At 38.2% G+C, this 27,058-nt stretch overlaps 1 protein-coding gene across 1 annotated transcript in view; it reads right to left on the reverse strand.

Annotated features, from left to right (window-relative positions):
* UVSSA (UV stimulated scaffold protein A) overlaps positions 1-27,054 on the reverse strand; it is a 46,161-nt gene extending 19,107 nt beyond the window's left edge. The window contains exons 1-7 of the mRNA XM_005427878.2: positions 26,957-27,054; positions 26,392-26,722; positions 22,871-22,991; positions 21,477-21,902; positions 20,265-20,374; positions 19,547-19,675; positions 7,220-7,325 (exon numbers count right to left, since the gene is read on the reverse strand). Coding sequence (XP_005427935.1) covers positions 7,220-7,325; positions 19,547-19,675; positions 20,265-20,374; positions 21,477-21,902; positions 22,871-22,991; positions 26,392-26,722; positions 26,957-27,054 — 1,321 coding nt within the window. The remainder of the gene's footprint in view (positions 1-7,219; positions 7,326-19,546; positions 19,676-20,264; positions 20,375-21,476; positions 21,903-22,870; positions 22,992-26,391; positions 26,723-26,956) is intronic.
* Positions 27,055-27,058: the final 4 nt, after the last annotated feature.

Consider the following 27,058-nt stretch of genomic DNA (forward strand, 5'->3'; position numbering starts at 1 on the left):
GTGCAGGAAATGACATCCAAACCTGTTTTCCAAGCTCAGGGCACTGAGAAGAACACCTGTTTAACCTGATTCCTGCACAGCCTCTCCCCAGAGACAGCGGCAATCCTCATTCAAAATCCAGAGTCCATCCTGCTGCTCAGCACATCTGGCACTGCTGCTCCCTTACTCACTCCTGCCCACACCACACACTAACAAAAGCTATGAACACTCTACATTCTCCAAAGTCAACAAGCCTTTAAACAACATTACAAAAACAAACAAACAAACAAACCCCCAAAAAACCCCATCCAGAAACATTTAAAGGTCCAATCTCTGCACTAGAAAACAGTCTACAGAAGGACCAGGAATAAAGGAAATTATAATTAAATATAATAGGATGGACTTAAGCAGATATCTAGGTTAAATAGCAGAAGAAATTATTTCATTACACTTATTAAGCTGTGGACTTGCCATTCAAGAGAGAGAATGGTGCCTCCACAAAAATGTGCTTTTAAACAGCACTTCAGTGGCATAATAATACAGGAATTCTGAATTTATGTCTCTGGAAAGGGGGCAGGGCAGGGCTCCATCTCAGTTCACATCACAGGCTACAAAGGGAAAATGCCTTTTTTAGGTGTTTTTACCAAAGTGAAACAGAATTAACCAAAACATTGTTGCAACCACACTTTAGAATCATCAGTATTTGGAGAAGCAAACTTCCTTTAATGACAGAAACAGTTACAAACAGGGCCTTTGGCATGAACAAGGTTAACTGAGAAGAATATGTCATAAACCATCAGTAACGCAGAATTGCTCAGACTATATTTAGCACTTAAACTGCCTTCTTTTCCCTTTTTTTTAAGGACCCTTTCTGAAAAGCATTGTTTAAAGCAAATGTTTTGAGAGCACCTGTATGTGTACTATTTACAAATAGTTTAAGAAAAGTCAGAAGATAGCAGGTTTGACACCTCTCATCTTCAGAGAAAATACTTGCTATGTACTAGAAGTTCTCAGAAAACCCTATTTTTTCCATTCTTTTCCTATGGAGTTTACAGGAAGCATGATTGCTTGTTCACAACACTGGTTTGGTTGAGGAGGAGGGGAACAGCAGAGACAAGCAGTCAGCAACAGACAGGAAAGGCAAGAGAGATAAATGGACAATGTGACATTTAGACAGATAAAAATCACATCTGGAAGATCAATATAGGAATTCTTAAGAGTTACAAGAACAAAATATTTTCTCATTGATTTCTTATTTTAAACTATTGACAGAAAAATAGCTAAAAATAGATAACACTAAGACATCAGTAACATCACCTCCACTGTGGAGTTTTTAAAAAGTATTTATATATGAAAGTAAGTTTTGCTAACAAGATAAAGACAAGAGTGACCAGGGAGACAGCCCCAGCTAAATGGTGTCCAATGTCAGGGCGGGGTTGCTTTGTTTTGGTTTTAAAACATAGATGGGATTAAGTACAGTTTCAAAAGTAAAATTCCTCTTCAGAATTCTGCTGTTCTGTGTGGTTTATTTAACAAGTACAGTACCTGGGCTCAAATTGTGCCAATAGCAGCTCTGAGAAAGAATCATAAAAGTGTTTAAATCCCCTTTTTTGTTTAAATTGACCAAATGGCACCTATTGCCTGAAGCAATAAAGTAGCCCATGTTCACAAGATAAATCTATAGCAGGAAAGAGAGAGGCTGGGGTTTCAGCTGAAGTTAGGCTGCTGAATGCTGACATTATTGATTTTAGCTAGTTCAGCTGGCCTTGTAATTAAAATGTAAATTTGAGAAAGAGATTATGTCCTGACAGAAATGGTGGGATTAGGGGGAGATAAAAGCCCCTCAGTGAAAATTCAGAGAAAAAGCAAGCCCAGGTTTCCTCAGCTGTGTGGATTTAGACGAAATCAAGCTACTTCAGATTCACTGAAGTTTAATTGAAAAAACAGAGACAGAATATAAACAAGTATTATGGACTTCACCTTTCCTGAAAAAAAATTAATAATTTCTGCTCCCCATTTGTTGAATCTTAGTCAAGCCAAGTGTATGTGATTTACAGTAGTACAGACACTGTCCTAGACTGTCAGGAAAATCCAGCAGTTCAGGTCCAGTATTTCCCCTCTCACTCTGTGCTCACAATGAAAATGCCTGCTGGTATTTTACTCAGGAAGGACAATAAGCCTTGGACTTTTCAAAGCTTCCCAGTACCTTTGAATGTAGCTATGCTCATTTATGTGAAATCTTGGAGTCCTCCTTTGGAAATTCAAATTAAAGAAAAAAAGATAACTAGGGTAGTTAAGGAGAAGAGTTCACTAATATTACATAAACACTTACTTTGGCTTACTGGAATTACAGAATATGTTGATATAATGTTACCTCTCATTAATTAACCCTACTTATTACTGCTTTACAATCATAGTTAAGAACCAGAAAAACACAAATATACAGCATTTATATCAAGCCCTTTCTATACCTTACACCCTCACCTTTTAAGCTTCTTCCTTATGATTTTGCATCCCCTGGCCATTACATAGATCCTCTGAGGGATACTGCTGTGGCAAACTACTTGAAAGTGTACCAGCATCTTGTGCAGCGAGTATTAATTTCCAAGAACTTTAGTAGAAATCAAGTATACCTCATAACCTGTTAAATTTTTTGGGAATTTTTTATTTACATAGAAGGGCCTCTCCTGAAAATGAGGAAAGTTTCCATGATCCAGCTGATCCAAGTTTCCAGCTGATCAGGATGCATCAGAAGCATCTACAGACAATACTTCTACATGAAGTATTTTGTTCGAAAGGATAATCAGGTTTTTTCATAAATGTGAAAAGTTAATCTTTATTCCAAATACTGCATTACAAACATTTATTGTCCTAAGTGTAGCTAGGTCTCTGTAGGTTCAAGCTGTGCTAAAGGAGGTTGAGGTTGGATATTAGGAAAAATTTCTTCACTGAAAAGAGCAGTTAAACACTGGAAGAGGCTTCCTGGGGAAGTACTGGAGTCACCATCCCTGAAGCATTCAAAACATGAGTAGATGTGGCAACTTTGTGGTTTAGTGGGCATGGCAGTACTCAGTCCAAGGTTGGACTTGATGATTTTAGAGGTGTTTTCAAATTTTAAAGATGATTCTGTGATTCCATATAGGACTTGTGTTTGTGCATATACAGGTATATCAAAACACACTAATATAACAAGGCAATCTCACTTGTAAAATTATAATTAAATACTTCTAGAGTTTTATATCCTAAGAGAAATGGAGACCACACAAGCATTTCACTACAGAAATTCTGCTCTGGAGTTTTAACTCCAATGCTGAATATCTGTTTTCAATACCTTTATGATAAATCAACACATGTTATTTACATCATGTAACAACTACATCTTTTCTACTGAATTCTTTTTTAAAGGATTCACAGTATTATTAACAGAAAACTTATTCTAGATACTAGACTTGTCAAGCTGAGAAATACAACTGTGTGTTGCCTGCATTTTCCAAATTTAGGAAAAGGAACCTGAATTTCAAAGAGGTAAATAAGTAATTCAGCCTAACATTCCCCCTGTAAAACCTGATATGCTTTTTCTCCTTAGAGAGGTCAGGTAAAGCCTTATTTAGCTTAGACAGTGTAATTCTAAGTCTCAAACTCAGCCCCTGACAATGTTACTTTACACACTCTGGAGTTTGCATGTTTGTTTCAAGGAGAATTCCCTCAGAAGTTCCTGAGGTATGAAGACTGGATAAATCAAACCTGACTGAAAAGCTGGACCCAGACAAACTGAGAAATCACTACAGTAAGGAAGGAAAATGCTTAGGTATAATTTTTAATTTCCATCTAGCCAGCACATGTGTGTCTATTCAAGGATTCAACAGCAGCCACTTAATACACAGAAAAGCTTGACTGAGATGCCATCATATTAGGAAAGCCAGTCTGGGGACATCTAACCCAGAAGAAGCACATTGCATTGTGAGGAAAAGAGGGAAGAATTTCAGAAATGGGAACTGTAGCTTTGATTCCCATATGAAAGAAATCTCAAGCAGACTCTAAGATGCAATGTGAGCCTCTAAAGTAGCTATCAGAGACCTAAAAACATTCAGCTTAAGGCTCAAATACAAGAGAAGCAATCTTATTAACCAGAGTAGAAATAAAGGTTTGTGACTGCACAGTCATTCCTAATATAATTATGGATAAAGATGAAACTTGATAACCAATAGACTGCTTCCATGCTGATAGTCCCAAATCAGATGGTTTCCTCTATCACCTGTAAAACAGCACTAGAACTCCCCTGTCCCCAAAGCATTATTGCACAGGTAAGTAATGCCTGCAATGAGACACAGACAAGAACTGCCAACTAAAGGGGGTGCTTTGGACTAGAGCTGAAAACTGTTCCATTTTCATGTGGGAAAGCACATCCCTCAAAAGAGCAAAAGAGCTCAGCTGCAAGCCAGGCCAAGACCACCAAGGGCAGGAAGGAAATTAATTCTTTGGCATCAGCCAAAAATTCTGTTCTATGGGACGAGAGCAATGTCAGGGCCGCAGAGTTCCCCCCGTTACCTCATCCACCCTAAGGCTTCATACCAATGGAACCAACAACTGACCAGCAAAGCCTGGAATGTGGAAAATCTCCTGTGGAAAGAAGATTTTATTTCCCCCTGAAGTTTTCCTTTAAATGAATAATGGCTCCATTTTCCAGGGCTGAGCAATGCCAGCCATACAAGGGCAGGTCACTCATCAGTGCTATCAGCAACATCAGTGCTCAGGGGTGAGATTTGAGCAACCGTATGAAAATTATTTCCAGTGTTGTTTCTTTTTCAGCCAAATATTCCTCTTTAGCACCACAGTGCATTTTAAATGACCCTGTGGTCCCACAGGAGAGCTGGCCTCTTGTCAGCTGCAGACATCAGATGCAAGTGTAAATAAGGATTATACAAATGGGAGGTCATTAAAATTCTGGTAATGCTAATTTGGCATGACACCTCTAATGGGTTATATCTTCACACTTCAATTATCTAATCACCTAAATTCTTTTAACAAATTTACATTTCATTTTATACATCAAGATTCAAATTGACTTGTTCAATTCTACCTCCACCCAAACTGCACCCATGCTCAATTCAATTTCTATATTTAATATCATCCCAATTTTGAGACTATAGTTATTAACCACATAAACACAGATAATACAACTGCACGTGTCTATATACTTATGTACAGAACTTGTCTTTCTAAATAAATTTTCACTTTTAAAAAGTTTTTCAGCTCTCAGGAAAAGCACAAAATTTACCTTGTTGGTACGATACATCTTTGTGAGAGCAGTGAAAGGAAATAAAGTGACATTTAAATCAATAATTTACATGTCACATTTCAATCCATTTCCACAGTCATGTTTTACAGCTTTGTTTTCTGGTTTACTGTATCAAGTTAATCTGGCTTGTTCAGGAAAAGTAACAACAAAAGGAAAAACAGCTTTCAGCCATTCACACTTTCCACATAACACTGAGCTTCTATTTTATACGGGAGGTTTAATGTTCCAGTTAGAACATTCCACTCATGCAGACTTCCATTTTCTAAGCTGTGATTTTCAAGAATTCTGAGTTATTTTCAGACCATTTCCTAAACTGGGAACATATATAATAGCTTTAAATGGCAGTAAGTAAAGCTGAATGTCTTCAGAAGCATCAGGAATGATTAATTTCTTCCAAAATGTTATTTTTTAATGAACACATCAGATAAAGAACAGCCAAGTGTGACCATTAGCTCCTACATAACCACAGGTATACAAAATGAGAGGTTTTGTTTTCTGATTGATTGACTATAATCAATACTTCTTCACTATAGTGACTTCTTCACTACAATGTGTTTTCCTATCAGCAATAGTTTAAATACAAATTGGGAATTTCTTAATCCATTTTGATTTTTAAAATATTCTGAGTAGATAGCAGGCTTCTTCTTTTATCCTTCCCTATAAGAAGGAATTCAAATAGCAGCTAAGTATTGTGTTAGTGTGATACAAAGGGTGGTAAGATGCTTTATTTTTAAAAAATGTGTACCCATGAGGAAGATGGGATAAAAGGGAAGAGGTAAGTACATTTCACTTCCAGTGAAAGCTGGCAAGTACAAACTGAACTTTTTCATGTTAGAATTACTTAGGCTGCTGCCAAAGATACGAAAAACAAGTTCCAGGTGGTAGCTGCAGCCTGACAGGTAAACTGCAAAAATGGGAAAAATAAGCATCAACAGGATTGAAAAAGCCACAGCAACAGCACCACTCTGACACAAATACTCATGGACAAATGCAGAAGCAAGACACTGCTTACAGGTTTTTAACTTAAAGCTTTCTGATGGCAGCTACCCTTCTCTACAATGCACTGAAATCTTGGGAGTCCTCAAATATACTGAGTTACACAGAAGTAAAGCTGCAGACTTACTAAGCAAGAAGGCACAAAGGACAAGGAGCAATGCACTGAAGCTGAATTAAGACGAACTTTCTTCAGTAACACCACTCTCAATTTCGCAAGAACACAAGTAATATAACTTCATTTTAAAATTACCTAATTTTACTAAGAATGCAAAATTATAGTTTGTCATCTGGTATGTGCTCCATGGCTGTAATTCTACACTTGAAGGCTGAGTTGCATTTAAAATCTTCTAACAGCAACACCTAAACAGAAAGAGCCACCCTGCAGGGCTCTAAGTTGGCCATTCTATGGGAGGAAGTGGCTGTGCATAGCCAGCTGCTACTAATGATGGAACAGCACCTTATCCCAGCTCACCAGACTGGCACCAGTATTTGTAATATTCAGGCTCATTGCCAACCTCACTTTGCAATTCCTTCACTCCCAGTGTGTGCTCTGCACACCTACAAGCACACAGGGTGCTACTCCTGGCTCTGAACTCCTGAGGAAGAGGAATGGCATGGCATGGCATGGCATGGCATGGAATGAGCTGAGGAAGATCCTGTGTGCTCTGCACACCTAGAAGCACACAGAGGGTGCTGCTCCTGGCTCTGAACTCCTGTGGAAGATGATGGAATGGAATAAGCTGCTCATCTTAGTTGCTCCTGCTCCTAAAAGTATTTGTTTATCCAGAGCCAATCACTGCTCTGGTGTCCATGTAATGACTTCCTCAGAGCAGGCAGAGATTACCCACACTGCTGATCACTTTATTGCTTCAGCATGGCTGTTTATTTACCTTGGTGCAGCAGTAACATGCAGGGATAAAGCTTGTCACAGCTGGGCAAACTCACCATATTCCTTCCGCAGGTGGTCTGGAATGTGGGGCTCATAACCTTCCTTCTCAGGGACCTCCACAAACTCATCTTCATCCTCATCCTCATCATCCGAGGCTTTCATCTACAGAGATATTTTTGTTGGGGTTATTTTCTCTTTATTTTCATGTGAAGACTGTTTTTCATTTCCCTTCATGCTGAAAATATTTTGCAAACATCCTGATAGCCCTACTGAGACTTCTCTATGTCAAAAGTATTTCCCTAATTATGTATTTAATCTTTATCTAAGATTAGGCCTTTGCTTAACATTCTATCTCTAAAGCCATACTCTATCCTAAGGGCTTCCTTAAAGCCCCTTTCATCCATTAGAACACATGCAGCTGTTGAAGTCTGAGAAAGTGTGAAGCTATAAAATAAGACCAAAAAATCTTAAAATAACATCAAGATTTTGACTTAATGAGCAAATTACAGTCTTAACTCTTCTCATTTTGATGATTTTACTCATTTACCAGCACTCAAATAATCTGTGGCATGTTAAATGGTATCACAAATTGTTTAAGAGTTCAAAACCAGAGCAGGCAAACAGGAGGCGAAGCTGATGAACGGGCAAGCTAAAAGTGACCCAAATAAGAATATTCAGATCTGTGTACTACAGTGGTTCAGTGTGTTTCTTCACAACAGCACTAAGAATAATTTCATACACTCATTTCTTAACTGATTTGGTACATCCCAACCATATATACCACCAGACAGCACACACTACTTTGATAAAGACCAGCAAAACAGGATTTTCTTAAATGTGCACTTGGTCTGGCTTGCAGTCTGAAATTGAGGATCTATGAGTAGGTGAGAAAAAAAAATGGAGTTCCAACTAACCAGTGTAATTCATCCACATAAGTGGCACCCTATGTGTAATTTTAGCTAGCAACTGCTGTATATGTGCCATCAAATCTATACTTTTTCTAAGCTTGTTCCATAGCTGAAAATGATTTTTATTTCTACATTGCTCATAACCTAAAAGAATCTGCATCACCAGAAATGGCCTGTGCTATCAGAGCTTTAAAAAAGCAAATGTCAACTAGCCTAAAAATGCAACAATGATGGAAACTTTAAGCTTTATTTCCTTTACCCACGTTTAGAGTCACCTCATTCCCAACAACATAATCAGTACTTTATTATTGTATGTTTGCCATGTGCTTTTACAAGAAAATAGTAAAAGGTATCCACTAAACCCAGCCTTAGCACAGGCTACCACTTCTTCCACTTCATTGCAGCAACCCAACTGACAAGGAATAGCATAATTCTCACTATTTTCAGATGTGTTCTTTACTTCTGTTAGTGCACCTGGATTCAGTTAATATTCATACCAACTACTCATTGTTACAAGCACCAGAGGATACTGCAGGTTTTGCCTGCAGCAGAATTTTCCCAATCTAATTCACTACTCTAATCTTGTGTCACAGCTGAGTTCCTTTAAATCATACATATACTCTGAAGCCAAAAATCCAGCAGCTAACCTCGGGTTTATCAAATGTGGTTAAAAAATTAAAATAAATAATAACTTTAAAAAACCCCAGTATTTCATTTTGGCCATAATTATTTGTAAGCTGGACTGTATTAATTTCTAACAAAGAATGTTAATTGCTATATACAGAGATATACATTAACACATAATGAATGGATGGTACAAGTTAGAAGCAAAATTCTACAAGCAGGACATCATCATAATTTTCATGTTCAGGTTCCATTTCTTACCAAGCTATTAAAAAAAGATTTCACCAAGATAAAATTTGTCATAGATTATCTCAGTCTGCAACTTTGTGCCATAATGTACAAACTGACTAACTTCCACATCATAAAAAGGGAAAGTAAATTCAGTCTATTCCATTTGTTTTCACTCAGTCTGTAAACAAATAAACAGCAACAGGTTTTAGGAACAGAGAAATAGTGTCAAACAGGCAAGAGGAAAAAACTCAGTCCAGCCTGATCATTTAACTTAAATTGCCAGATTATACCTAAAATAGCAGGGATATAATACCAGCACTTCCTTGCATGTCATATCTGAGAGGACTAGAGGGAAAGCAGAATACTATCTTTAATTGAAATTTCACCTAATTTGTTCATATCACTCAAGGCACATATCTCTGCATGGTAATATTCTAAAATTCAGTGGATCTCACTAATCCTCCACTTGAAAACTGCTCTGGAAGCAACTTTGCTGTATTACCTGCATGATCTAAAACTTTAAAGCACATGAAAAGCCTGACAGAGAAAAGGCATAATCAGATGCAAATTCACTTTGTTTAGGTACAATCCATGAACTGTGCATTCAAGTACTATAGAAAACATTAATCATAGGAAACTGTAATTTTTGTTATCAGTCTAACACTAATCAAAAGGGAAACCTGTCACTACCACTGACCTGTGAAACGTCCCAATTATACTCTTCAGAAATGACAGGAGCACTTAACTTCCTCACTGGGTAAATGACGACAATCAATCAACTTTGAATAACAATGAGCCACGGAGCTGAAAATTATTTTTTGTATAGAATCTACCCAGGAATTTATGAAAGGTGAAAAGCAACCCAAGGTTTTAGGGGCATTATGGCTTTCAGCTAGTGCAGCACATATCAAACACTAAACAGAATTTATGTGTTTTAATTTTCTAAAAGGTAGATGTGGACTTGGTGCTACAATGCATAACATATAATGCCAGATTTTAAATATGGGGGTCATTTTCATAAAATATTATGCGTATTGTTCACACCCTTGAATTTCCCTGGAGTCTTCCATTAAATTTAGATTTCCTGAAAAAAAAATTAACCGCTTAGCTAACTAACAGGAATTAAGCCCTCTTTTCCCTTCAAACAGACATGAAGTCTTCATCTTGATAAAATCCTTAACAAGTTAAATAAGTTATCTTTTTACTTTAAAATATTGAAGTTGTCACTGTTGGAAATTCAAGAAGTTGCACAGTAATAGCAGGTAGTTATATCTCAATTTACTTCATTCCAGCGGTACTTTATCAGAACCATCCCATTTATGTATGTTTGTTCCATTTCCTTGCAAGAGAAAGTGGGAGAGCTCATGGGCAATATTATTAGTCAGAAAAGTACGTTTTTTAAAAGTTCCATAAAGCAACTTCTACAGAGGTAGTGGGAAAGCTCAACTCCCTCCTATCTATGCTTCCACTACAGGAAAACTTTTTCAGTCAATTAAAAAAATAAAAATAAACCATCCACTATTAAATCAGAAGAAATAAATATTTAAAACAATAGTTTTAAGTGGCCAATTAAGTAAATTATAATCTTTTTAGGAATGAGGGGTTAGGGTACTTGCAACCATGAAAAAGGAGAGTAAGATAAAAACAAATGAAATTTCTAGTGTGCCATGGCTGAAGGGAAGTAAAATATAAGAGCAAGTGATAAATACCACAATGTAAAGCTTTTCTTGTAGTGTACAAGATTAAATACCTCGAAGATAGGTAGTCACAAAACTGCTTGTTTCTCAATCACCTGTCAAAGAATGTGAGAAAGAAGCTCCTGGGTTCAAATCCATCCTAATTATCAGGTGATATGAGGAAACTCTCTAACACAGTTATCACAGATGGACGGTGAACAGCCCCTCTCTGTCACTAGAGAATGGTCCACCAGATCCCCAGACATCAGAGGCTGCTCGCACCGCCACTGCTCCTCAAGTTCCAAGGGAAAGGGAATTTTTAGCCTGTTAATCTGCTCTAAAATGCTGATATTTATTTTTGTATTTATTGATCTAAGTCATAGAATGATGCCATTCCACAACTATATTGGTTTCTTTAACATGGTAGGATCACTGACTAGGTAGCTATGATTCCTGTGAGAAGAAATGAGATTTAGCTAGCCAGTTTTCAGACTCTTGAGCTGGACTTATTTACAAGTAAGAATATGGTTTTAAAAAAGACAGAAAACATACATGCATTATTTTGACTGTAATCACTTAGAACATCTTCACCATTCTCCTGATTTTTCACAAAAAACTTAAAATAGTGCTGACTCTTCCAACTAGACAAGCGTAATCAAACCAATTCCTCCCTAGCTCATTAAAAAAACTTGAAAAAACAGATGTTTCCTTATTACTCTGCATTTTTCAAAAACTTGGGAAAAGCACTGGATGCCAGTAGAAATGCAATTGTTTCTTTTACTTCGCAGTCAATGCTTCAACAGCCTCCATCTGTTAGTGCAGCTCAGTGCAACCAGAGCCCCAGTTAAAGGCCTTGTTCACCCATCCCAACTAGTAATAAATGTGAAAAAAGCCTCCACCCACCACACAACATTTGGAAAGATGTGAAGAAAAGCCCTTGATCCTTTGCTCACTTTTATACAAATTGACTGCTACATTCTGTTAAGAGGATTTAAAAACCCGAGTCCCTGCAATCATAATTAAAGCAAGCAATAAAATTACTGAAATATACAATGCAATCAGTTTATAGGACTAGATGTACAGCCACTACTAATTATTTTAGAAAAAGAAGGAAAAGATAGCACATGAAGAAGTCATATCTACTCACTAAAACACCACTTGGAAACTACAGCTGGGACCATTAAATAAATTTTGCATGGTCTAATTAACTTGCTTTGCAATCTCAATTACTTTTCACCCAAGAAATCACTTTTGTTCAGTTTTATGCGTGCCTGTTTCCCTTTTCTAAAAAAAAATGATGTAAGGCATCCTCAGACAAGTGAACTCTAAACTTCATTTGTCTTTCAGCAGGCTTGATGGCTATGCATTTAAAAACCCATTCTATCTTATAAACTAAAAATTAAATGTACTCAGCTGTGATGGTCGTCATTGCATCTGCTATTTATATGCTAATACCCTCACTGAAAGATCTTGCAAATTATTCCACCATGCCAATATCTCATGTGCATCTACTCAAAGCCAACTAAATATTTTTCTAGAAGATTTTGGTTAGGGAACCAGAATATTTATTGCTGTAGAACCTAGTTAGAGGGGCAACCTTAAGCACATGCATTTTTTATTCAACCATAACACAAAACATACTTCAGGCATGTTAAAATGAAATTTGGGGATATTCTATGTAAGAAAACAGTGACTGGGGTAAAAATCTTCAGTGCCAGTAATAGAAACTGAATAGTCAAACAGTGTATCTTTAATGTTAGGACACATTCCTCCTTTTCCATTCTTTAGTATCATCCAACACAGGATGACATGGACATAAATGCTGGCATTTGGCCAGATTTTAGAACCATGCTTGAGTTTTCTCATGTGCAACCCAAAGAAAACACAAACTACTAACAGAGCTGTATTTATAAGAAGCTCCCACACAGCCTCCCTCCCCTTCACTTTGTGATATGAACATAAATTCAAACCCCATGACTGCAAATTAGATATGTGGTCCAGGCAAAGCACATTTTATGTTCACCCGTAAAAGTATCACCATTCATTCTAGGTGTAGTTGCTCAACAGCACATAAGCATCTTGGCCAAGCTGACTTTTATTTAGGAATGCACTTTTCACATTATTTCCTAATTTCCAGGGGTTAGTAAAAATGCTTGAAGGGTTCCAGCCTAACACTTTGCCAAAGTACACTGGAGAATGAACATACCTTGCTCCAAATTGCTTTAGCAAGATAACTACCTGATGAACCAGTTTTTCCCTAAAGCAAAGAGTCTATGAGGATTCTCACAGTCCTGGAGGGGCAAGCTCAAAAACCAGCTCAAAAGACTCTGCATCTTCATGAATCGTTTCAAAAAAACTGGTATGTCCAAGAGACACAGTGGACCAGTGTGTGCCTTCATAGCTTCAGAGGGCAGAAAATAAAGGCAGTCTAGAAAACTGGTACATTGGACAAAATTATTACCTCAAGAAGATTTTGTAAGGCAAGTTCAGTATTTCTTTAGCAATAACCACTCAGATGTATTTTCATACTTCACTACTTGAGCTCCTACCATCCACCAAAACTGTGGTTGCATAAATCATCTTAATCCTTAAGTAGGCACATCAAAAAGGCCAAGTTGTCTTGCACAATCCACATTTTTCAAAAAGTATCACGTTCAGGGGAGATACAGCAGTTTTAGTTAAACTAGTGAAGGTTTCCAAGTCTAACAATAACAGGTAAATACACATCTCAATTAAATAAACCTAATTTATTACAGACAGGTAAAAAATTATTCTGTGCAAATACACATAACCTTACATGTATTTCTGATTGTGGATTTCAGGTACAAAGACATTTTAGATGTGGATATATTTACTTTCATATTGCTCATCAGCTAAATTTAAATGCATTAATATATGTTTCAAGCCTAAAACTTTTCTTCCTTTTCCATTTTTATAAATACACATTTAGTAATATACCTCTAAGAACCTCACAAAAAAAATTCACTGCAATACTATTTCCCCTTGTAAGGTAGGATGGATAAAAAGCAGGAAGCAAATTTATATCTCCTACTTAGAGTACACACTGCTCAGTATTCATAGACGAATCAAGTGAGATGACCCTTGGGCCTGAAAAACTTAAATACTTAACATAAGGGTTAACCTGATGATGGAGACATCCTCCTTTCTTTTCCAGTCTATTAGAGGAGCTCCAAATTGCATTGTGCGACCTGCGAATCACACAGGGCTCAGAGGTCGCCACAGTGACAGCCCCAAGAATTCATGGCTAGATCTGCATAACAAGATATTTTTAATAACTTCATAGCAGTGGCAGGCTGCATGGCCAGGGCAAAGCCTAAAACACACCACAGCAACACTCAGCTCTTGGGAAGAAACAAAACCAACCAAACCCATCATCCAGCTGATCAGACACTTTAACAAGCGACTGCTGTTCTGAGGGCTAATTTACAGTGTTTTGTTTTATATCAGTCCTACATCCTAATAAAACTTAAAAAAATAGAAAGCTCTTTTAGCTGAAAAGTGATCATTTAACAGAAATAATAAGAACATGACAAACAAGACAATAAAAATAACATCAATTAAAATAGGAAGGAGGGAAGAGGGAGCATTAAGTATCTGTATGACACATTTAATAGTCTGTGTTTACTTTTACAGTTATGGTCGACCTGTTTTTTTTGATAAATATTACCTAGACAAAAAAACCCAAACCATTTAAATGTTGCCTGGGCTACCAATTTGACCACATAAATATTAATAAATTTTACTATTTATTCTGACCACATTACATGGTATCAATGTATAAATCTGGTAAAGAACATCTTTAGCAATAATACTGCTGTAGTTATCAAATATTCCTATATTTCTCTATAGAAAACATACTAACAATCAACATCAAGTTATCATTTAAACCTTAAAATTAAATGCTTCCAGTTTTCATAGCGCAACTTCTTGCTAAGAGTTGGGGTTTTTGTTAAAAAGCAGCACCTGGGGAAAAGACTTCTCTACAAAGGTGTCTCTCTTGCTCTATGGTCTGAACATGTTTCAGTAAATGTGGTTTCAGGCACTGTAAGGGATCACTGAGGACAATTACCTAACCCCCAGAAACAACTTCTCTAAAATGAACAAGAGGAAAAAACTGTAAGGATGTGACTACAGGAAGCTGTTATAGAGAGCTGTCAGCAGGACTGGCTTTTCTATGGCTACAGAAGCAGAAAAAGAAATCTAAAATTCAACTGCAGCTCTTTTTTTTTCCTAAAGCAGGCACTAACTTGACAAAAAGACAGACTTGAAAAGGGCTGGTTATAAAGCTACAAAATTATTAGGTAGAAATAACTCATTTGAATTGCTAAAATGCCAAACTGTAGTTGAAGACATGGGGAAAAAAATCAGCAAGTGTTGTAACAAGTAATTGGCAGAACTCTTGGCTTAATTTATAACATATTAAAATTTAAACCTTTTAATGTATTTTAGGACTAAATAATTACTAGCAAATATTTAAATTGTAAATTTGTAATAATTTTCTGATAATAATCTTTCTGAAAAAATCTTACTTGTATTATAGTGAAGTTTGAGTATCAGGTTCTGGACAACACGAGGACAGGCTCCTCCAAATCTAATTATAATGGCATTATTGAGTTCAACCAGATGTTTCACATGGATAAAATTAAGTACACAAATAAATCAGGATCCAAGCACATGCTCAGATTTGACAGAAGATAAGGAAAGGTGAAACAAAACGTAATGAATACAGTTAATGAAAAACTATATATCCCTGGTTGTTAATGTAACTTGAAATTTAAAATTCAAAGTGCAACAGGTCCATTAAATGATCCCTCTGCTGACAGAAACATGAATGGGATGTTTCTCACATCATCTTTCCCCCTGGATTCTGTCTGCCCAAGTTTTAGCCAGCCTCAATACTAAACCTTCCACAGCTTCCCAAGGTAATCGCATAAGACATAAGCATACTTTGAGTGTACAAAATCCAGCTAACAAGCTACATTTCTATTAACAATGTCAGGATTTCAAGTATTATCCTAATGGGTAAGTCTTCATGGAAAGGATGTAAGTGAAAGGTGGTGTGCATGATTTAAAATACAGAATATACTCATCCTCTCTAAAATTGCATGATCATTTGCATCTAATCAGCAGCAAATCAGACATTAAACAGGAAAATATTAAAATACTATTATATAAAATGCTATTATAGTATTATAAGAAAAAGAAGACATTGAGAAACAAATCTATATCTAACCAGAAAAAAAAATTTTAAAGAACAATATGATGGTAAGTTATTCCTGCAAAAGAATCAGAAGTCTACAGTAGTGTTATTTAAACACCAATCTAAGCCAATAATTACAACTGGACTTTTACAATAATTCATACAGTCACGAATTAACTTGAAATCTCTCCGGTGTTGCTGCTGGAGTAAGTTTACCTGGAAACACAGACTGAGCAGATGGCTGGCTCTGGATCAAGGTGGCACAGAGAAAAATGTGCAGCATGCAGTTTGCACTCCCTCTACTGGGCACTGGAATTATCCTGAGCAGGCACTCAGAGAAGAGAGGTTCCTGTCTGAGCACTCAGCTACCATGAAATAAAAGCCTTTTTACAGCTCCCACCCTCTTCACCCAGATTCAGCCAAAATTCAGATTCACAGAAAAATGAATATCAAAACCCTCAAAATGTTCATACTCTCAAAATGCACTTCCTGTCAGAAACCTGACACCCCAAACAAGGATTTAACTACAGTGAACACAACCCATGTAAGCACACAAAAACTCATTTGCCTTTGACCAGTGCAGGTAGTCTGTGATTTTTTTTGGTCCACCCTCCACCCACTTGAAAAAGTAACAGCTTGTAAAAAATGCCTTGACTTCTGATCTACTGGGAGCACAGCCATGGGAATGGGGAATGTGTGGACTGGGCAATTGGGATGTATTAATAATTATAAATTTTGCTGCAAGGGATTTGTTTCTAGGCAGTTAAAGCATAACCTGTGTTTTTCTTTTCCCTCTCCTCTCACAGCTCCTGAGAGGCAAGCACAAAACACAGGTTGCTCGTGCTGGCAGGGTGTAAGTGTCACACAGAAATGATGGCCCTCCTTGTAATTAAGCCACTCTGATGGTTTGTGTTCTTCACTCTCATGGAGGAGAAAAGTAAAAGTAGTTATAGCTTATGTCACTATAAACCATTTAAAGTCAAAGTGTCTCACTGTATAAAGTTCTGTGCTTTCTTTCAAGAGACTTTGTATAAAAGGGAAGTTCCCTAAACCTCCAGGAAGTTCTCCTGCGGTTTGAAGAGCAGTTTGACATTTTCATTTTTCAGTAAATATAAAGGTAAAAAAGAACTTCAGAGAAAGTAACTTGTGCTAATTGTGTATCAGGCTCTGACTGCCAAAAGCACCTGCCTTGGAGGCTTGTGCTCTGTGATATGGAAAATGAAATGAGAAACAATGGAAAGCATGGATGTAATAATAAGGATTGCCAAAAGCACACACCTTGTGAACCAAGCAAATATTTCTTCCGTGGAATCAGGCCAGGTAACCACCAATTTCTTGCTCTCAGTGTAATTTACATCAAGCTACACTGCTGGTATATTCATATTAAACTGCAGCATCAAGAATTACTCCAGATATATACAATTATTTGCATTTCAGCCATATCCATGTGTAACTGACCAGCTAAAAGAAGTAGCAATGACACATGGCAAATGTAAGGCACCCCAGGACCTTTCCTCTTTGAAGTGGCAATTTCAACCTCTGTGGGATTGAGAGTTATAGTAGAGTTCACAGCAATAAATCTCCAGTTTCATTGTCTCTCAATAAACACTTCCCTTTATCAACTTTCTTGACCTCAGTTTCAGGATGGGTAAAGCCTTTACTCCCACTGCTCCCAGACAGAACAGAAACAAAACACAGAATAGAACAGATGAAAAGGGGGGAAATCAGTGACCACAGAAGAAAATGCAAAAAATCCCAGGAGAATGGGCAAGCCCAAGTCCCCAGCCAAGCTGCCAAGTCCCTGTCACTCTGTTTTATATTTGCTAATTAAACAAAACCCCTCTCTCCCTGAAAGAATGGCTTGCTGTGGTGCAGGATCATAATGACAGTTGAAATGAGCAAGTACACAAACAATTCACCTTTACATTCTCCAGTTAAGGATACAGCTACCTCAGAGTGCAGAACTGCCATCCCTCTCCAAACACAGAGCTTCAGAGATACAGAGACAGCAAAACTGGCATGGCAAGGGCTCCATGGACGCGAGGACACCTGGACAAAGCCACAACACCTAACACAGACAGCAGGGCTCAAGTGAAGAGGAGATGTGTGCAGTGTTTCACATGCTGACATGTAAATATTTGACAGATGGGGATTCAATAACCATGGCCTAAGATATTCTGTTTATTTTGTTCTACTAGACTCCCAATTTGCCATGTTTTTATGTTTCAATAAAGTCATCTGACACATGAATAAAATATAATTTATGCAGTTTCCTTCTGCTGTACAAAGCTCTCTGTGTTCAGGTTATAAATTTAAAATAGCTCAGCACTAACACTAAATTTAGTTATTTTCCACTGGAGAGAAACCCTAGGAATATTTATATATTGTTTTCAATGCTTAAGTGAACTCAGTCTGCATTGCTTCACTTTGAAAGTATTGTGAGCATTATGTGCTTTCTATCTTTTTGTCCTTTTAACAATGGAATTTATTAGCTTTCAAATTAATATAGATATTAGTTCTAAACATGCTATATAAGCATACACACAGCACTGGTCACTCTAAGTGGTAACAATACCACTGTAAACACACACACATCACATTCACACACACACGAAAATCAAGGCTTGAATGTCTTTTACATCTCACAAGAAATATAGCAACCAATATTCCATGCAGAGGTGCAGCAAATGAAGTCCTGTCAAGCAAATGGCAGGAATGACAGCAGATGTCTGGATTCCTTCATAACTGGTTGCATAGAGGTAGCACACATATTTCACTGGAGACAAAAGCCTCTGACAAGACAGTCTTTCAGTACTTTTCATTCAGAGTTGGCATTTTTGACTGGTGTGGCACATCAGGAGGTGATGAACCAGATTAATCTTGATTTAGCTTCATTTGTACACGGAAGGCAAAGTCTACAACATCCAGTCATGGCTAAATGAGGCTACACAATTTACCTCAAGGTGTTATGTCCAGATCAAATCCTTACAATCCAGTAAACCCAAACCAGACTCTAGTCTGGACTCTGACCCAAAGCACTTATTTTTATGTCAAGCTATGCAGTTATTTCATTTCATCACAGCCAACAGAAATTAGTATCACACAGCTCTGCTTTTTATCTATGTAAACAGGCCATAAACCTCTTCTTTGATCTGAATAATGAATTTGATCTTTCAGCTTCTGCTTACTCACAAAGTCTACCTATTTCACAAGGACTGTCATAGGTAGTTAATCTCTGTGAAATAAGTTTGATGCTCTAAACTTTCCTATGATAACCTTAATCACATTACATGTTTAGTATAGAGTAAATGCTACATAGCAGAGAAACGACTTTCCTGAACTGAGAGACTCTCAGAGTTTAGCAAATTGTGAAAGAACATGAGCAATACAGTGTCTATTGAGAAATATGCACAAAAAAAGCTGAAGACTTAACAGTGTTACACAAAAAGCAATTAAGAGTAAATAAAACCTGCACTTACCCACTTCTCTATCCAAAACAACAACAAGGATGCCTTAAACAGTTTTGGTCTAATAACCACGCCCCTGGAATATTATACAGGTGTTTACTGCTCCTTGAGGGAAGCTACAATCAGCTGAATTAATGTACTTTACAATAAAACCTGTGTTGAAAAGTTTCCCTGCTTAAGAGAAAGAACATTGTTCTGCATACAAGCTAAACTTTACTAACTTTCTGTTAGTAAAACAGAATTTTAAGAAACTCACCACTTTTCTTTTTCTTGCTTTAAAGGAAATGTCCATTTCCTTGTATTTCTTCATAGCAGTCTCCATTTTATTCTTGAGTTCAATGGCACATCTTAGCTGATCATCATTGACTCCTGCTCTGGTAAGTAGCTGAAAACCAAGAAAATAACGTTCTTATTCTCTTCTAGAAGTCTGAGCAAAAAAAAAAAAAATTCCAGTTTTCCCTCATAATTAATGAAACAGCAATGTCACAAATTCCTTCGTTGTACAAGTGACAATTACTGAAGCCAATTCATTTTCTACCTAAAAAACTAACAGCAACTAGTGAAGCCAAAGAATGAATGTCTATAACAAACATCTTCTGAGAGTGCCCTCCAGTAGGCCAAATTCCACTCAGGAGGCTCCATGATGTACTGCTAACCTGACAGAGAGCTGTCTAACAAAAATAAGTTGTGTTTTACTTTAAGACTTTGCAAGGAAGCCAAGTTTTACCTATCTTAAAAAAAAAAGAAAGAATTGCCTATAGGTACCACATCCAAGGCTGAGAGCTACCCAACAACCTCCTGCAGTGTCCTTTAGTCCACTCTTACTGAAATGGAAATCTTCTCTAATTGTTCCTGTTTCTTCAACCTTCATTTCCTTTTCGTTCACTCTCCCTCAAGCTTTAGTGTATCCCAGTCCTTGTTTCACCATGTTTTTATTAAAAAATGAAGAATAAAGAATTCTCTCTTTATCCCACCTGAATCCAGGACTGCACAGAAGGCCAGAACTTATTTCTGAGAAGTTTGTGAGCATCCATGACACTGTTTATGATGGCAGTATTATCTTCATTCTCTTGCACTTTTATATCTGCTCAAAACAGGGGAAAAGAGTTAGTGCATGACATTTATGGTATCTTCACTACAGGAGGCAAATTACTCTAAGACATTTGATCACTTCAGGGAGAGTTACAAACATCAGAATGCTTCTCCGCTCAGTATTAATTATTCTATTACTATCCACACACTCAAAAATCTGAGGAAAATATGAAAAGTGTTCAGTCCAACATGCCAGAAAAAGTTGTTAAGCCATCATTATGAAGGAATGACCAAATAAATCACAGACAGGTTCAGTCTTGCTATTTTCATTACATCTTGTCCCAAGTTCAAATGAACTGGGCCTTATTGTACCAATTTGTCCCAAGTTCAAATGAACTGGGCCTTATTGTACCAATTTCTTCATATTCAATATAAAATAATCCCTACCCTGGTAGTAACAGGGACTTGATTGCCAAAGAAGCTAAGGATGCCATTATCCAAGTGAAAGTTATACTTTTCACCCATTGTTGTTAGTAAACAGAGAAGCAGGTATCACCCTTACTGTCTGCACATAGAATTCCCTTAGGACAGGAATTGTAAGAGACTTCCAAAACACAAACCATCCTGATTTTACTACAGGTAACTCACACTAGCAAAGTTATACAAAAATGGTGTAATCACTTGCTAACAAAACTACTTTCTTGCAAGGAAAAAGGTTCAGAAACACTCAATAGTAAGATTTTAAACTAGCAGCTTATAGAGAGAAAGAGGTGAATAACAAAGAGGAAGAAAATTGTGTTTGATAAGCAGATTGTTTTGAAACACAAAATACTCATTATAGATATTATGAAGTGCCATAATGGGCTTGCAACAACTATTACAAAAGTTCAGTCTTAGAAGGTAATTAATGAAATCGACTAACCACACACAAGAACACCCAAAACAAAGAACAGTTACTAGAGGAACCAGAAACAGAAAAATAAAAAATAAATTTAAAAAATTAAAAATTAAAAAATCAAAGTGATGTCCAGGAATCCCAAAGCAAAATGGTGTCCAGTAACCCCAGCATTTAAGTAACAGAAACAATACCACAAGCACAAAACACTTCAGAGAAAGGCTGCCTCCAGCTACATGTCAGAAGTTTTTCCAGGTACCTGTGGAGATTTCAAGGTCTAGAGTATATTTATGTGAAATAAGCCCGTGGTTCCTAACAAAAGTCTGGTAATCATCATCATCAAGAGCAGGGCCACTGAATCGAACATCCGAGCGTTTGCCTCCATCCAGCTCTTCTTGCTCAGGCTTCTCATCTGCCTCCTCGTTTCCATCAGCTGTAACACACTGAGAAACAGGAAGAATGTCCTTGCTGCAGCAGGGCTGCTCATCATCCATGCACCCCAAAGAGGATGGGGTAAATTCCCCCTGGGAGGAAAAGGGGGATGCAGGTCTGGCCTCATTAGCAGATGTTTGTTTGCTGAGCTCTGGGTCAATCTCGTTCATCCCAAAATTGAGAGGATCTGGCATCAGCAGCTGGAAACAGTTTTCCATCTCTGTCAGTGTGTCAGCAATCTCTTGGGACATTTCTATCAAGACACAATTATTTTATAAAATTGTTAGATACTGTAAAATGTTAATGTCTCCAGAGCAGACACAGAGGTACAAAGCAAATATGACTGCCAAAAGGGGAATCCATTTCTCCAGAGAAAACTGAGCCATACAGGTCTTCCTCTTCTGCAGAAACTGTCCTTATAAAAGTGGCAATCCCTAAGCAGGAAATCTAGAATTTCAGAATCTACATGCCAGACATCCAGAATCAGGGCTCCTCCTTTCCTTAGCCACCCTAAAATTTCACTAAGTAAAGATGACTCAAGTGCTTCATAGAATTAGAAAGAAAACAAGATTCAGTGAGATATTCTTAGTGATGTTGATTTTACAGCCATGAATTTTATTGCTGTGTGTAGGAACAGCCATAAATGTATGTTACTGCTCAAAGAGATGCTACTGATACAAGTTACTTTAAAAAAGTTAAATCTCTTTAAAATTTCACTCTAGTGCATGAAAACATTTCCAGCATGCAGAATAAATGCAGACACAATTGCATGCATTACATACACCAAAGTAATTTAATTAAATAACCCTTTAAACTGCAGCATAATGTACTTACGATCTCTGTTGTTCTCTGGGGTGACAGAAATCTGTCTATTATGCACATATTGCTCAGAGACTCAGGCCCCAGTTATATTTTCTAGCTGCACTCTGACACTTTTCACAGTTATCCCACACAGCATCCAGGATTCCTGTGCAGATCACTGCCTTTATTTCTGGAATACAGTGACTGTATATATAATATAAGTAATGCCATAGGCCAACAAGGCATTGGGAAGTCTGCGCCTAACAGAAATTAAGTCACTAGCTCCAAGAAGTCTCATGATTTGTTTATTTGGGGTGATGCACTCATACTGTACTGAATTAGAGACCAGATCTTTACTTGGTAACATTTTCTTTCTTGATAACAAACAAAAAATGCACTAAAAGAAGCAAAGCAACCAACCTTCCATTTCTTTTTCAGTTCTTTTCACTTTTTCTTTGTAAATGTTCTCCAGTCGTTTTTGCTTCTCCTCTTCCCTCCTCCTTTCAGCCACAGTTCTGGCATGCACATCCTGAAAATCCACCTAAGGAGGAAATTAAGAAAAAAGTGTAACATTCCCCGTAAGAAATATATAGAAAATCCATTTCCTAAGATCCTTATCTGTGGTGAAAAATCCTGTAACATCAGCCATCAGCCAGAAGCTCAGCAGCATTTCCTTTTATCTCTTCTCCCCCTCGAATCAATAACTGCAGCAATTGTGAACAGAGTTTTTACTCCTACTAATAAAGGACTGTTGAGAATCAATGGCTTTCAAAAGGAAATCATAAGGTAGAAAAACAAACCACTTAAACCCCTTAGATTTTCACATCCAGAGTGCAGGAACAGACAGGGCTTTGGGAGACTTCTGCCACAGCACTGGAGACAAGGAGTCAGGGAGAATGAGCAGGAAGAGACTATGCAGGGGAGATATTAAGATTACATTAAAATATCACACCATGTCCACCAGGAAATTTAGGAAAATTTGTAAGCACTATAACAACTAGTGGATAGATAGATAGATAGACAGATAGATAGACAGATAGACAGATAGACAGATAGACAGATAGACAGATAGACAGATAGACAGATAGACATAAAACTTATAAAAAGAACTTTGTAAGAAAGGAAAGTAAAAGACAAGACCTTCAATTTTGTTAAGAAACACCTAATTTGAGATTTTACAATTACATTGTTGGATTTTGACATTGAGGGAAAAAACATTCAGTCTCATTTCCTTATGTCCAAATTATAAACATTAATCTGTTAAAAATGCTGTTTCTTAAAATATTAGCAATATTTGGGGTTTTTTTAGTTTGGTCTTAGAAAGGATTGAAAACACAAAAAAAATTTCACTCCTGTTTTAAAGAAGGGAGGCTTGATTGCATTAATGTGGAAGGAAACCCTTTTGAAAGACACAGAATTTCCTTTGATTGCTACCACATAACTTTTATGAACTGCCAGACAATGCTGAGTAAGCTTGCACTTTGCTGATTCTGCAGCCCACAGACTCTCTTGCAATGTCTCCATCACAAGCACTCAGTAAAATTTGTTATTCTTGCCACTGCTAGATGATCAAGCATGTCAACATCCACTAGTGGCTCTCAACAACCTACAACAAAGTTCTGGAGTCACACAAATGTTTTCATCTAACAGCTGTCAGAGAAACTGGCATGGAGGGTCTCCATCAGTTTAGAAACAGGTACACTCACCAAGCTGGTTTTTCAGCAGGGAATGGGTGGGCAGAAGGGTGGTAGGGAAGGGATCTGGTTTCACAACCTACTGCATCATGCAGAGCACCAGAGTGAGCTTTCTTGGTTTTCAGGACCTGATTTTTCTACAGGTTTGCATAGCTCCCCACACAGAAACAGATCCACCCAAAGAGCAACACTGCCCACAAAAGCAGAACAAAGATCCAGAGCCCAGGAACTGCAGCCACCATTTGCTGCCAGTCAGACAGAAAACCAGACACAGCTACAGCCTCCTAAAGCACAAATTCTGCCTCCTGCCAGAGTACCTGCAGTGGAGTCACCTGCCCATCCTTTCCCACTCTCTGTACCAAAAGGACCATGAAGCCTTTTATTGCTGGTCTGCAATTATGGAACTAAATGTTTGAGGAGCAAAAACCTGCGCAACTGAAAGGATGCCAAGCAGCAGGCTGAGACAATTACTGCCACTTTTGTGAAAATATTGGAATGCAGCAGTACCATACCCTGCATGGATCTGTTTGAAATCCTGTTCTGTAATTCCATCCATGCATTCCTCAGCCACAAAGATACTACAATATGAGTCACGTGCCCAAATATACAAACATTTGGAAAGATGTGAAATATTTTTCCTCTTTCTTCTTCTTTTAAACTTTGGGATGGGAGTTTGAAAACAATTATTGTCATGTATGCTGAAGCATTATTTGCTCTTAAAGTCAAACATTTATAGAGGCATCTACTTGGTCCCTATTACTACTGACCTACTAACATTAACAGAGTGGGGAGTTCTCTAGCCTTACACCCTAAAAGAGCAGCAGCTGTCATCTTCTGACTGTTTATAAAGTGATTTTGGTGATCATTAAGAAAAATCCAAGCAAGACCCAACTACAGACCACACACAGAGCTAAAACTCCACCCAAGTTGCCCCATACTACTGTGCCAAACCAGTAAAACTCAACAGTGATGTATTTTGCTACAAAAAAAAGCAGCAAATGCCTCCTTAAAACTTTTGGTTGCTTCTCACACTTCAAGCATTAAGCTGGCAAAAAGCCAGTTGGCTCATATCAAGTCTTTGAGTACAAGAGTTACCAAACTACCTGAGATTGCTTCTATTGATATTAATGTTTATAGAGGAGCTCAAATCCAGCTGCTCTAGAAAATAGCACAGCTTGTTCAAAACCTGGAGAGGGATTCCCCAGTTGTTACTGGGGAGCAGTCACTGACCCCAGGAGCACAGACAGACCTGCCACACTTCAGCAGAGCTGTTGGACCCTTATGTTCAACTGGGTGAAACTATATTACATGTTAAAGCCCCCTTGTCTCAGTCTTGCACTGTCATTTAATTTTCTTCCTTTCTTAAACAAGATAAGAAAGGATAATTCAAAGGCAATCATCTTTTGTGAGCAGATGCCAAAATCTGTGTAAAAAACCAGCACAGCACAGTTCAGTAGGGAACACCATTAGCTTACTATGGAACCAGAACAACAGAAATACTCCATGTATCACAAAAGCTTTTCATCTGCTGTTAGGAATCTGAATATGCCTTTCTGAAGAGAAAGAAAATCAGTATGTTTACTGAAAGCCTGTTATTATCATTGTAGGCAGTGTGAATGCTAGAATAGTGTTGCAAATTTCACTGTTGCACCTCAGAAGACAGACTAAAGCAGCAGAATGTTCCAAACACAGTAACTTGAAGTGACATCTAAAAGCTAAGGTTTACATGAAATTTCTCTTTCATAAAAGCTCTTTTCTGGCACAGTAACACTGCAGCTGAGGGTGGCAGGCATGAACACTGGCAAAGTTGTACAGCAATAGGGACCTAGCATGGGGCAGCTCAGCACAGAAATCAAGCTAATTTAAACTAGCTATGGAAAGATTTAATAGCTGGTTATCCTCAGTTTAATGCATGACCATTACTGCCCTTCCCGAAAGAGCTAAACCTTGGGGCTCCAGTGAGGAATCAGTGGGTGAAAGCCAACTGGTGAGCAGTACTTGCACCCTGAAAAAGGCACAGCCCAGCCATGAGTACAAGACCAGAGTTTTAAAAACCTACAGTACTGCAAGATGAACAGAAAGCCTGGGGTTTGTTTTCCAAAGACCATCCTCAACACAAGGCGTCCTACAGGCAACGTCATTTCCTGCAGCTTTCTTTTTTTTTTAACATTTATTGGTTTCCTTACTTTAAACATGTCCTGGTGATCACCACTTAATACCACAGAGTGGAGTAAAAAAGCCGAGTACCTTCTTGTTCTGCTTTAGGAAGTGGTATCCCAGAGAAAGCTGCTTGTAGGCCTCCCCGTATTTCTCGTGCCAGTCCTGCACTGCCTTGATGGCTGCTTTCCTCAGCTTCTGCGCCACCTCCTTGGGCGGGGGAAGCGGCTGCTCGTGGTCTATGCCCACCGTGAGCTCCAGGAACTCCTGGAAGTTGGAGATGAGCAGCGTCCTGAACTGGTGGGACCTGGCGAACAGCTCCTGCACCACCTGGAAGGTGGAGAAGCGCATCTCGGCGTGCTCCTCTCGGAGCCGCGTCAGCAGCAGGTGGTACGCGTGGCTGATGTGCTCCTCCGACGACCTGAGCACGGGGAAAACGAAGGAAAAGGAGGGGGAGATATTTAAAAAGACGCTCAGCACGCAAAAACCTAAGCTCGGGGACGCAATTTATTTTAAATTTTAAGTGAACAGCTTCTGTACTGGCAGCACCCAGTCCCCACAGCAGGCCCCAGAACAGCGCTCGAGGCGGCTCCGCCCGGGACCGCTGACCTGGGGACAACAGCGAGCCCGGCTCTGTCCCTCCCACCGGCCGTACTTGCAGATCCTCTTCAGCTCCTTCATCCTGCCAGGCTCCAGCTGCGGCTCCCCCGACGTGGTGAGCTCCTCCACCAGCTCAGCCAGGCGCTGGTCCATCTCC

The sequence above is a fragment of the Geospiza fortis genome, unplaced genomic scaffold (genome assembly GCF_000277835.1).
Source record: "Geospiza fortis unplaced genomic scaffold, GeoFor_1.0 scaffold730, whole genome shotgun sequence".
NCBI lineage: Eukaryota > Metazoa > Chordata > Aves > Passeriformes > Thraupidae > Geospiza > Geospiza fortis.